This window comes from Sander lucioperca, chromosome 19, assembly GCF_008315115.2.
Source record: "Sander lucioperca isolate FBNREF2018 chromosome 19, SLUC_FBN_1.2, whole genome shotgun sequence".
In the NCBI taxonomy this organism is placed as follows: Eukaryota; Metazoa; Chordata; class Actinopteri; order Perciformes; family Percidae; genus Sander; species Sander lucioperca.
The window spans coordinates 8,455,091-8,468,678 of NC_050191.1; the positions used below are offsets into that span (position 1 = coordinate 8,455,091).

A 13,588-nucleotide genomic window follows, 5' to 3' on the forward strand; every position below is an offset into this window, starting at 1 on the left:
TGATATATCAGATACAAAAATCTAATATAAAACATAATAAATGTACATACATATCATAAAAAATAAATAATACCACAGTATAACACATGGTAGTTAGCTGCTAAAAAATAATTTAAATACACACATGCAAGTATAAGAAGTTAAAGAAAATGGTTCCTCAGAAATCATCAAAATCTGAGGTGTATTTTCGATCCATTTCAATTAATAACAGGATAATCTCAGTCACACTGAGCGCCAATTAGACTGCACACATGCCTTTCAAATCACCATGTTAGGACTTTAATTTTAAGACCGGAAGTACTACTGGGAGATCACTACAGTATTGGAATGAGGACTAAAGGGGTGGTGGTGCTACATCTCTTGTGACGAGATAAAAAGCATGACCTCCCTAGGATTTCAACTTTCTACTACTAAACTGTCAACGGATTAAAAGACATTTCTGTAAAGGCTTTTTTATTTATTTCAAAACAGTTTTAAATGACATCCATACAAAAGTACTGTAGAAATACTCTGCTTGGAATGATCTACAAAAACCTTGATCCATTGATGAATCCACGTATGTGTATGCAACATTATATGACAGACAAATACACAAGTAAAGCCAAAATGTCAGAAGCTACTTTCAAACACAGTATTAGGGGGCACCCTATATGCTCAAATGAAAACAAACTTCATCTTCATCCACATCTTGACCTGTGCACCAACAACTCTTTCAAACTGGGACCTGTCGGTTGACAAAAATGGCCTCTCCGTCAGTCCCACAGACAAGACATTGTCCAAGTACATCCAAGCTGTTGACAGACAGCGTCTGGCTGGGCAGCATGTGAGTCGTTTCCAGGCGGCCTTTACTGGAGTCTCCGCTGAGCCAGGTGCTGATGAGAGACTGGTTCCCTCCAGCTGGGGCCATCGCACTGCGAGATATCATGCTGTTGTTCCTGCCACCTGGAAAACAATGATAAAACCATGTCTATTACTATTTTAGAAGTTAATTCTGATTTTTATGACTATTATTATGTTGGTGTATAGTTTCCTTAGCATGTTGATATGCCAGCTTTTTAGCTCCTGGTTATCTGTATCACACTAGCTGACTCAGTGTTTTTGTGGTCACTCTGACAACCAAAAGATAAATGCTGCGGTTGGATGACTAATACATTTAAAATATATCTATCTATCCTGTGCTTAAGATCTCAGTTTCTATTACAGGATTGTGCTGTTATGTATATTTGTCGACTCCTGATGCAGCTGTTTGCAGATAAAATCTGGTACCTGCTTTAGGAGGCCAGAGGTCACTGACGACAGCCCAAAATGGAAGTAGTAAAAAGTACTTCAGCAAAATGTACTTAGTAACATTCTACCACTTAATTTTTTTTTTAAAATTATGTCTATCCTTTAAACAGACAAAAACACATTTTTTTCATAAACTAACATTTAAACCTGTTCACATTATTAAACTTTCACAGCAGCATCATGTTAGTACTTTAACTTTGAAAGAAAGACCAGAAATGATTCTAAAGGGGCTCCAGGCACTCAGATGCAACCTGTTTTTGCACCTTTTCCCATAAGCCTTCACTTTAAACTCCTGTGAGGGGATGAGCACAGTTGATAACCACAGTAAAAACAACTGCATCTTTTCAAGCCTATAATACTTACATGGCACAGCTAGTGAACATCGTCTGCGTATGATGGGAACATTTTGCTTTTACATTACATGCCTTTTTTGCAGTAAAATGCTGTTTCTTGGCAGCACCTAGCAGTTTCTTTTTTTGAAAATACGTAGTGTTTGTTATCCCCCTGCTGACTAAACTGAATAGCAGGCAGAATAATTTGACTTGCCTTGTAAGAAGGAGGGCATGTCTGAATGTGTGGAAGTCTCCCAGTGCAGCAGTGAACCATCCTCTGAGCATGTGAACAGATGATCTGGGTTGGTTGGGTGGAAGTGGACTTCCCACACTGTACAGAACAAGCAAAGAAAAACGACAAAAAGTCATTGCAAAAGAAAAATATAATATATAACCACGCCAGAATTAATTTGTATGTTTAAAAGTGGTAAATTAATTAATCTGCCCACAATGTAATCTTACTTTCAGCAGAGTGTGCCTCCATGAGTGAGAAGGGTGTGCTGCCTTGTCTCACATCCCAGACACAGAGCATGCCGTCCTGCCCTCCTGTGGCAACAATGTGCTGTTGGTTCGGATGTCTGTCCACACAGTGCAGAGGGAGTCTATCCCCTGACCTGAAAGGAAAACAATGTATTATAACCACTCATGAAAACAAAACATCATCCAAATACAAAATGCACTAAGGAAAGAGCGGAACAGAAAATTAAAGGTTAAGAAATGTCATTTTTGTTTGGTTAGAACTGAGGAGATCTTACAAGGAGAGAATCTGGGATGGTGAGTTGCTCTGTTGTCTTAAGTCCCACAGTTTGAGTTGGCCGATAGAGTTCACTGTCAAAATCTCTGTTGTCCTCAGGTAAGTCACAGCATGAATCGTGCTGCTGTCCGCATTTTCTAACAAAGGTTAAACATAAAAAAATAAAACATCAACTTCCATAACCTGAAGATGCCATCGTATGCTAAAAAATGTAAATCTGTGTGCATTTAAATGAGACGTGCTGCTAGAGTAACTTAATTTTAATCTCACCTATGACTCGGATCACTCCCTCCTGGTCGGCTCTGAAGACGATAATCTTGCCATCTTCACCAACTGTAACAATCTCAGGACTGCTGCACACAACACCAGTACAGGGAGCGTTGTCACATGGGTAACGATGCACTCTTGGCCAGCGCTGAGAAACTGATATTGTCTGCAGTCAAGAGAGAGAGGACATATATTTATATTTACAAAACCACAAGTATGTTATACTTGCACTTTCTCCAACATGCCCTTCCTTAAATTGCAACATATTTGTGTAGACAATTCCTAGTCTATTGATGTGACTTTAGTCATGTTAAATCAGGGTTTATAAAGTCATTAATGACATACCTTAAGGACATGATGATCTGTAACTGTTATATGCCTTTCACAATAGGCAGATGGCCTCAGAAATACAAGACAAATGTCAAGCTAGGTAAGTCTACCTACTAGTTATTCCAAGCTAAAATCAGGCTTAAGGTCAAATGTTTCTCTAATCAGAGTTAAAGTTCCCCATGTTTTGTTACCATAACATATCAAATGACTGAACCGCACATGTTTCTTTCAATTAAGAAACATTGCCAAACTTAGAGCGGTTGTTTCACATTCTGAGCTTGAAAGGATCATTCATGGTTTTATATCATCCCGGCTTGATTACTGCAACTCCATTTTCAACCTGTCTTAGCAAGTCGTCCCAGGACCGTCTACAACTGGTCCAGAACTCTGCTGCAAGGCTGTGGACCAGGTCCAGCAGGATGTCACACATCACTCTCCTTTGAAGCGGTGGTGTGGAACGCCATTCCTATTGTCTTACATTCTGCAGTCTCTGTTGAAGCTTTTAAAAAGCAGCTGAAGACGCACTTGTTTAAATTCGCTTTTGACTCATGTTTGTAACTTTGGGCTTTAGGTTTTAATCTTTTAAATGATTTTCATTGGTCTTTCAATTATTTTTTCCTTGCTTATTTTCTGTTGGATCCTACTGTATTTTTTACAAATGTTTATCATGTGAAGAACTTTGTGTCTTTGTCTGTAAAAGGTGCTATATCAAATAAACTTATTATTATTATTATTATTATATAATCTTGTCTTGCATAGTAGTGACTTTACAGATGACTTTACTTTGGTTTAGCTTGCTTTGTTATGTTATAAATCTTTCAGTTTGTAAAATAATGTCAGCAACGCCATGAAGTAATCCATGTGAAGCACAGAGGGAAAACACGAGAGTGATCCCAAAGTCTGCTGTGAATGGCTGTAATCTGTCCCTATGCTTTAGGCTTTTTTATGGAAGTCACCTAAATAGACTGGATATGGATAAGCTCACTATATGTGAAATGTGTGTATCTAAAAGACATAATTGTGCCAGTGTGTACCTGACTGTTTTGGTGGTGGCGGAAGATGGTGACTGCTCCAGTTGACGATGTTGTGACAATTCTGTCTTGGTCCAAAAACTGTAAAAACAGACAGAGGTGAAAAAAAGCCAAGGCATTATAAGTTAGACGTTTTTTCTCCCAGGGACAAACATTTGGTATATCCTGTCTTAAATCAATAAAAATGTTACATTGATGAGTGTGATTATCCATCACTCTAGATTTTAAGCTCCTGTTGTCCTGGTACAACAAGGCAATGTGTGCATTCATGTTCTCTGCAACAAATACGATAGCGACACATCCCTTTATAATAAAGACCTCTATATTTGGTCTGCAAAACAAAGTCTAATTGAATTAGGCATCAGGAGAGAAAGAGTTGCATCAGTGCTTTGATAATAAATTAAATGTTGGCAAGTGCCCATTTCAGGTCAACTTTAATATTCTTTACTTTAGTGCCATTTATAGGCTGGTACATTAGCTTGGATTCCCATGATTATCTTACTTGAAGGTCCAGAACATCTCCATCATGCTTGTGTTCACATAAAAGCTGTGGGTCTCCTTCAAATCCCTCGTCCATGCCAGAACTTCCATGATTCCCAATGGACCAAAAGGAAATCTTGTTATCCTATAATAGACACACGCTGATGAGATAATCATTGTAATGTGAAGCAAAGACGATAAACAAGCAGAATACGATCCAACTGACAGTTGTCTTGTCATAATAACCAAATGTTTTCAGTCACTAATCAGTCACTTGTCTCACTCAATGTCAGGATTTTGGCAGACATAGCCAGCATTTACGCCTTAAAAGTAAACAACGTGATTAGGTTAGTTAAACATGACGGCTCATATAATATTGTCAGGCGCTGGTTGCATGCCGAAAGGACACATTACTATTTATAACATGTCTGAAGTCGTGTTTTGACAGATACAATATGTGTAAGCTCGTCAATAAAGCAAAATCACATAGAATTTATAGATTCTTCTATGAAGTTTGGCAATCTCATTATTATTACAAAAACATGAACCGACAATTTGCCAACCTCGTTATCCCACGAGCCAGTCGCAAATATATCTGGTTGCTGCAAAGACGAATGCGATACAGGGCGCCATCTGGTTTTACTGATTTTCTGGGACACGTACTTAGCATTTACACTCTCCATTGAAACAGTTTCACACACGTTAAGTTAAAAAAAAAACAATTGCTGGTGTTAGCTTAGCATTCATGGGCAAAACCAGTGTACGGTACGCGCCTGCTACTTTGTACGTAACTACGGTGGCCCAACAAGGTCACACTATCAAATCAGGCCACTTTTCGCACATTTACTATTAACAAGTGTCGCACTCCACCTACCGGCCACCGTCTATGTTACTGCGGCAAATCTGATTATGCACTGACTGAGCGATCTGGCCGTTTCCCTCTGCAATTAACCTTAGCTGATGCTTATATTTTAAAAAGTATTTTTAAAATGACGCTGTTCAGTATCAGGGTGTGTGTTAAAAAGACCGCCCCGCAGTAAAATCATTTTGGATGTCTAGTGACGTATCCGCCGCTCCGCCGCCTGCTCTGGAGGTTGTCAGCTTTCTCGGCAAAACAGTTGGCGCAGGCGCGGCACTGACAGCTGCTGTCTACTTACTCCGCAAAGTGTGTTTAATAATGGCCTGGAAATCTGGAGGAGCCAGCCATGCAGAGCTTGTTAACAACCTCCGCAGTAAGTCCTAATGTTTTGTACGGCGGCAGCACCGACGCATTTGTAGACAGGTCGCCCGAAAACGGTTTAGTTTGGAGGCTGATGTTTTAACACAGGAGGAGCGGTAGCTAGCTGGTTGCTAAGCTATGTGATATGTTGTTGTTGACCTAGCGTTACCTCTCTCCACCCCTTTCCCAAACCACGTTTACGCTGTGGAGCAGATGCATGCCTTCCGTCGCTGCAAAAAATAAATTAACAACAAAGACACAAATTACCTATAGTCACAGATTATTTCAGTTTCAGTTTTGTGTTAGTTGGTTAGATTAGCCTGCTGGCTCTATGTGCGTCATTTGGGGACATGTAGCTAGCGATAGCAGCGCTGCTAAGTGCCCTGCCCACATTCATTGACGGCTATCTAGCTCAATGCCTTCGTGCCATTCACTTTACTTTTACACGTATTACACTGTCAGCTGGAAATGTGATGCTAGTTTCTACAGTGCCTTAGTTAGTGAGTGATTGAAAATGTGAGCGGCAGTTAGTTGTTGCAAAAACAGCAGTGGCTCCGTGTACCACCCTGCTAGACGGCTGCTATCTGGTCCACTGTGATCAATGTTATCAGTACCACATGGCTTATTCTGCATTCAGATGACAGTGCATTGTGTTGCTAAGAGGGAAACTCAGTGCACTATATCAACATACAAGCTCTGATCCGACATGATAACTTGCATATAAATGATATTCAACGTCATGATATCTGCAGACTTGAGTGTGCATGTCCACTTTCAATATGAAGTATCTACCAGAGCTATTTATATTCTGTGCGGTCCAGCATTGCAACAGAGAGTTCAGCTGGAAGCATTTTGCTAAAGGCTGTATGGTTTGAGGGCAGTGGTCATTCTACATTTGCTTTTTAATGAAAGCATAATTTGCATATTCTTCTTTCTTTATCTTTCTTGGCAGATATTATTTTATGTCTCTGTTTATTAAATTGACCATATGTTGCAATCGTGCATGATGAAAAAAAAATGACTTCAAGGAAGTTGAAACCAGCTCCTCCTCAGTATGTAAAGCTGTGTCATGCAGGATATTAAAATGCTGAAAATTTCCAAGTAAAAGGTCAAATAGTCTTTCACCAAAAGGCTTTTTACTCAAGTTCATTAGCATCCCCGGGTGATGTCTGCCAATTATGCAAATTTACTTTTTCTATAATTCGTATAACACATTTATTTCAAGTTAAAACCTTTTAATTGGTTACTGTATAGGGGCTATTTGATCTTGAAGTGGTCATTACTTTGGTTTTCTGCTCCTCCTGATTGAACAATTCACTGGACACTGACCCATTTAGACACACAAATGGCTTAGATTTAACCAGTTTGCATAAACTGAATTTAAGCAGGTCACACTCAGGATGCATGCTAATTCATGCCTTTTTTAAATAGTTTGTGTCCTCCTGACCAGTGACCAGGACTGATCAGTACAGGCAGTAATAGTTCACCCAGTTTTTTTAAACCTTGACTGCCTCATGATTTCTTTAAGTTCAGCAACCAGTTTTGTGTTAAATGCGTCTCCAAAATGTACACTAAGTGAGTTTATAGCCTAGAAACAACATAGTTTGTTTGCTTCACCTGGGGGCTTACACCAAGAATTTTGAATTCTGAGAGAATTCTCAGAAGAAAACAGCTTGAAATCTGCCAGTATGGGTTATTTTAATTTCCAAAATCAGTAGTAGGTGTCCATCTGGCAGCTTGTATGGTTTCTTTGTATGTATCCTAAAGCGGCACATAGCTCTGACGGCGAGCAGAGACGGTAATGAGAGCAGCGCCGGCTGTCGTTGGCTTCTCCTGCCTTTGGCACCAGCTGCTACAGGAACCTGTTATGAGGGATTATTCTGAAGACATTAATAATTCTTTGGGACGTTTTTTTAGTTTCTTCCACCACCCGGTTATAAACTTCAACACTTTGCTGCTGTAAGCTGTGTGTGCTGCTGACTTCATTTAGTCCTACATTTTCTCTGATAGTCTCAGTTTTTCATAATGTGCATATTGTGATTTGCAACTTCATCTTCATGCATATGTATATTCATGCATATATTTCTCTTCATTTTTTCTCTTAATACGTGCCGTTACCATAGGGAGGATGATATGGATAAAAGCCTCTATCACAATATATGTAATTATTTATCAAGATATAATACATTTTCTGTTTTCTGGAAAATCAGTTGAGAAATTATTAAAACGCCAGACAGGAATATTTGTTTTTGGTTAATGCAATGAATTATCATCATCATCATCACAGTGACACAAAATCATCTAAAAAAATCAATTTTAGCCATAAAGAAGTCCTGCTCATTGATTTGAAAATGTGCCCACAATGGTCTAACACATAAGAGTTAAAGGAATAGATAGCAATTTTGATGGTTCATAACTTCTCACGGTAAATGTCATATTTCACATCCCAAAGGTACCAGTGATGATAGTAATTGGCTGTGTAATGCCTAATATCCCTGAATTCTGTCTGTCCTTGCATGTATGTTTTTTTTTCTTTTATGTATTCCTGTTTGCATCTGCTGCAAGATTATGTAATATATTCCCGCCTGGTGTTTGTACCTGTTTATGTTTCCATAATAGGGAGTGACACAAACTCTTTTGCATCCCCAGAAAATGGCATTATTAAGTCCGACAAGGTCTATGAAGTCATGCTGGCCACAGACCGAGCCCATTTCTCTAGGTGTAATCCGTACATGGACTCGCCACAGTCAATAGGTACGTCAGCTCGCGTAATTATTCATGCATCGCAGCACAGTCTGGAATCCAAATACAGTACAGTCTGGTATCTGATGGAGGAACTAACAAAATCTCTCTTTTAACCAAAAGGCTATCAAGCAACCATCAGTGCCCCACACATGGTATGACTTTAAAAGACTCTCAGACATTTCTGCATCCTGTGAATACCAACTGTGAACAGTTTTTTGTTGTAAAGCTTGCTTGCCTTATCATCAATCTTTAGTGGATTACAATGGCAGTTACATCTTTCTGGCAGAAGTGTCAACAAACTGAAAAATGATTAAAAAATAAATAAATAAAATAAACCTGATAATTTTGTAATGTTAACAGACACAGAAAGAGACAAGTAGTGATGTTGGCCAGTTAGCCGTACTGCTTGGGATTTACCTCGTCACAGACAGTGTAAGATGCAATATGTATGCTGACTGATGGGTTGTCATGCAGTTTCCTTGTTGATGTCCCCTCCCTCCACCCAGCATGCCTACGCCCTGGAGCTTCTACATGACCAGCTGTATGAGGGAGCCAAAGCTCTGGACGTCGGCTCCGGCAGTGGGATCCTCTCGGTTTGCTTCGCACGAATGGTGAGCCACACGTGACGGGTAAACACATACAATTTCTCTTTGGTGGCATTCTGATTTGATTTAAACTGAAAGATGCATTAGCTTGTCAACCAGTTAACACGTTAAATGTTGTGATATTGTTATTATGAACTGAGCACCAAATGCTCCCTCTGTGCTTTGCAGGTTGGCGCTAAAGGGAAAGTTATAGGAATTGATCACATCAAAGAGCTTGTAGACGAGTCTGTAACCAATGTGAAGAAAGACGACCCCAGTTTGATAACCTCGGGCAGAGTCAAGCTACTAGGTAAGATGTCTTTGATGAAAGGTAGTCTATATCCACGCTGTTCCACTTCCGGGATTGCTCCGTTGCCGCCGGAAATTCCGCCCGATGCACCTCTTTTCGGCTGGATGTCCGCTACCTTCCGCTTACCTTTGCATCTCTGCAGGGTAAATCCAGACAGCTAGCTAGACTATCTGTCCAATCTGAGTTTTCTGTTGCACGACTAAAACAACTTTTGAACGTACACACGTTCTACTAAAACAAGTTCCTTCCTGAGGTTATTTTGCAGCAACACCGTGGCTCCGTCCGGCGCTTAGCACCGCCCATGACGATTGTGATTGGTTTAAAGAAATGCCAATAAACCAGAGCACATTTTTCTCCCATCCCGGAATTCTGTGTGGACTAGCCAGAGCCTCCTCTGCAGCGCTGTGGAGGAAGGTCTGACAATGCGAGACTAGATGAAAGGTAACAGCCATTTACGTTTTTGTCCTTTTCTGGGAATTATCTGAATAGCAGAATTTCCAGCTGACCCTTTCAAAACAAGGGACAGTGTAACACTCCTTAGTCCTTGCCGTCTTCTCTTTAGTGGGGAAACAAACATAGAGTGGCTCGGCAGACAGGGTTGTGCAGTGTTAAATAATGAATTGAGTACCTACTTTCACCTGCTCTGCAGGAGGGTGGGAGTGCAGACACAACTAGGCTATAAATAAATGTAGGCAGTCAACAGACAATCATCCTTTGCTCTGTTATATTTAAAAAGAATTGCAGCTACAGTTTTGACAGATTTGTAATACTACTATAAACTATAAAAAGGCAATACCTCCCAGCAAAAGAGTAGAGAAGAAAACACAACACAACATGAACGTTTTTCTTTAGACTGAAAAGGTGTGGGCTGAAACTAAAGCTTTTTGCGCCTAGACTTTCAGCAAGACAAACTATTTGATGTCAAGAAGTTACATCAGAAGATTCTTTAGTATTTTTGCTGATATCAGAATAAACTATTTTAAGATATCCCTTCAGTTCAATTCAGTTTTATTTATAGTATCAAATCATAACAAGAGTTATCTCGAGACACTTTACAGATAGAGTAGGTCTAGACCACACTCTGTAGTTTACGAAGCCCCAACTATTACAGTGGTTGCCTCAAGAGCAAGCATTAGCAGTAGCAATTGCGACAGTGGCAAGGAAAAACTCCCTTTTTTGTTAGCAAGAAACCTGGGACAGACCCAGACTCTTGGTAGGCGGTGTCTGACGGCACCGGTTGGGGGTGCGATGAATGGTGGCAATAATGGTCACAATAAAGATAGTGGAACAGTGGCCACAGTGGTAGTCGTAGTAGTTCATGTCATAGTAGGGCACAGCAGGGCGTTACGGGGTGTGGTGTGGCACAGCAGCCTGGGTGGATGTGGTTGGACGCAGCAGGACGCAGTCGGACAGTGCGGGGAATCGCAGAGCGTAGCAGGGTGTAGTAAGTCCATAGCGACAGCTGCACCCGAGACCCCGGTCTAGGTGCCACCCTATTCCAAAGCGATATTCTGGGTGAAGAAGAAACATAGGGACTCCGGGGAGAAAGCTCCCCAGAGCTAGGTTAGTAACAAGCATTTCTGGGACTAAGATGCACACAAAAGGAGACAAGTGAAAAGAGAGAAGAGAGAGCAGCTCATTGTGTCCTTGGAAGGAAGGAACTTCCCCAGCAGCAGTCTGGAGTTATAATAGCATAATAAAGAGAGGCAGGCCCTTGTGTATTTAGAAATCTCCAGAAGTGTTGATGCACTTTGTGAAAGAAACTAGATATCATACTCGAAATATTGTCACGTTACTGATACAGCACCAACTTATTGAGTGCAAATACTTTTTGTCCATATGACTGCGCTTTATATCTTTGGCCTCTAGTAACATGTGACGGGAACTTGTCTGTATTTGTGACATTTCTTAGACTAAATAATTAACTAGCTAATTGAAACATGATCAATAGATTAACCAGAGAGATATAGCATGAAAGAAGAGTTGCCAGCACTGCAGTGCTTTAATGAGTTACTGCAATTGATGTAAATAGAGAGTAGACTGAAATAAAAGTAAAAGTGCAATATGGAGAGTGTGTGTGTGTGTGTGTGTGTGTGTGTGTGTGTGTGTGTGTGTGTGTGTGTGTTTCAGTGGGAGACGGGCGAATGGGCCACACTGAGGAAGCGCCTTATGATGCCATCCATGTTGGCGCAGCAGCACCCAATGTCCCCCAAGCTGTAAGTCTATCTGAATAATTTCCGAGCTGATGATCGAGGTCACATTAATCCCAATTCACCAACGCAAAAATCCATTTTTGTGTTTCAGGATTGTTACCAGGAATGTCTTTCTAAATGCATATTGGTCCGGGTCCCTTGTATCACAATGCTATTGACTGAAATCCATATACCTTGTCTCTCTCCCAGCTTCTGGACCAGTTGAAGCCTGGCGGCCGGCTGATTCTGCCCGTTGGCCCGGCAGGAGGAAACCAGATGCTGGAGCAGTATGATAAGTTGGAGGACGGCAGCACCAAAATGAAGCCCTTGATGGGGGTGATTTATGTGCCTTTAACAGACAAAGACAAGCAGTGGTCCAGGTGGAAGTGACTTCCTTCTCCCCCTCCTCCCTCTCTCTCCTTCTCACAGTGGCAAAGGTGAAATGGTGTGGCTTGGAGCAGGCAATGGATCACAAGGGGCTGCATTTTGCTGCTGGTTGACATTTTTTGCTTCTTCCATACCATACCAACTAGCTGCACGTTTCCTTCATCGTTTTTGTTTGAACTCCCTTGTTCCCAATTGGTTCGATTAAAAACCTGCCTGATTAATGCAATTTGAAGTCATGGTCAAAAACACAAAATAAACTGAAATAGCAGCAGTATGAAGGCATATGCTTGGTTTTCAAGAGCATGAGTTCTTTTTGAATTTGGATGCTAATAACACTTTAAAAACAAACTCCCTGACTATTCTGTTTGATCTTCTACTCTGTGAGATGTAGACAAAAAACAATACCTGTTTGCATTTTTACTGTGATCTTAACGTTTTGCTGTGATGAAAACTCTTTGTGTTTGCATGACAGGAGGATGGTTGTGTTTCTTGCATGTCACTCTTCTTTTAATGCCTTTTCTGACATTTGACTTCTCTTTGTCACAGGGATGAACTTTGAAGAGGAGAAGACAGCCCATAATCCACCTTTAAGTTTGAACCTGGAAAAAACTTGGATGGGGGTCAAACAGCCCATAAGCATAATAAAACATGCTCTTTTTGTTTAAGTCTAACAATGGACTAGAGTATCACATTGATGACAGCCAAAAAGGGCTAGGGAGAAAGACTGCTTAATGCTCAGCACAGAAATAGTGGAAATGGCTTTTGTTTTTTGTTTTATTTTCAGGCCTGCATCTTTTTGGTTATGTATTCTTTTTAACTGCTGGATTTTTTGTGGTTTTCATTTGATTTGCAATCAGCCATTTTTGCAGTATTACATTTCAGCAGCATCAAAGCTGACTGTAGGAGGAACGCCGGACAACAACGAGGAAAGCCTGAAACTTATAGATAACTCACCTAGCTACAGCGTGTGTGTGTGTGTGGATCATCTAACTGTAGACCTCTCTGCTAAAATATGAGTTTTTTGCCAGCAGTATTAGGACACACACAAAGGCAGCACAATGGCTGATGTAACCCACACGTCCTGTTTGACGCGCAGCAGTCTTACGTCATTCTACGCATAGAATAAGCAACACATTGGATCATACTGAACATACTGCAAAGAGAGCTGAGCGCTAATAACACCGACACGTGCACATACAGGGCTGTGCTTTCCACCTGGTGATCTGTTGCTTTCCGCCGCTGGTGTTCCATTAGCAATTTGCGCAGGCTCTTCTGGTGACCGATACCAAATGCGGTAGTCACTGATTTGCCAAAATAAACTCCCAACAATACAAAGCAAATGAATGTCTGTTTTCTTGAAATCAAAAAGCACATTTTATTTTGGGTGACGGATGATATTTGGCTTTCACAATTTCTGGAATGGCACATGAAAAATAAAAAGATGCTTATGTTTTTTTTCTGCCTTTTGTTGTTGAATCTCTTGTGTGCAGGCCGCAACCTAGTGTTAAATATATATTTAATTATGAAGTCTTGCAGGCAAGGTTGGAACAAGTATTTTAGAATTACAGATGTCAGGAGTCCAGATTCTTTAAGCACAACCCCACCCCTAAGAAATGTGTGACTAACCACCAACAAAAATTGTTTATAAAATGTTCTGCTGATTTTAAATG

General features: G+C 40.6%; 2 protein-coding genes across 3 annotated transcripts; one reads left to right on the forward strand and one right to left on the reverse strand.

Moving 5' to 3' along the window:
• Window positions 1-434: 434 nt before the first annotated feature.
• On the reverse strand, window positions 435-5,310 carry nup43 (nucleoporin 43). The gene is made up of 8 exons (XM_031322383.2): window positions 5,045-5,310; window positions 4,504-4,626; window positions 4,005-4,082; window positions 2,644-2,806; window positions 2,375-2,510; window positions 2,082-2,233; window positions 1,834-1,950; window positions 435-942 (listed from the first exon to the last, which is right to left on the reverse strand). Exons 1-8 carry the CDS (start codon window positions 5,162-5,164, stop codon window positions 713-715), a joined length of 1,119 nt encoding a protein of 372 aa, XP_031178243.1. The 5' UTR covers window positions 5,165-5,310; the 3' UTR covers window positions 435-712.
• A 128-nt stretch (window positions 5,311-5,438) lies between these two features.
• pcmt (protein-L-isoaspartate (D-aspartate) O-methyltransferase) lies at window positions 5,439-13,373 on the forward strand. 2 transcript variants are annotated; one of them, XM_031322393.2, is made up of 8 exons: window positions 5,439-5,713; window positions 8,350-8,454; window positions 8,566-8,597; window positions 8,952-9,056; window positions 9,219-9,339; window positions 11,470-11,555; window positions 11,742-11,911; window positions 12,465-13,373. In XM_031322393.2, exons 1-8 carry the CDS (start codon window positions 5,533-5,535, stop codon window positions 12,475-12,477), a joined length of 813 nt encoding a protein of 270 aa, XP_031178253.1. In that variant the 5' UTR covers window positions 5,439-5,532; the 3' UTR covers window positions 12,478-13,373. The 2 variants fall into 2 exon arrangements, with proteins under 2 accessions (XP_031178253.1, XP_031178254.1); XM_031322394.2 differs by having other exon boundaries at window positions 5,562-5,713; window positions 11,742-11,968.
• The last annotated feature ends 215 nt before the right edge of the window (window positions 13,374-13,588 follow it).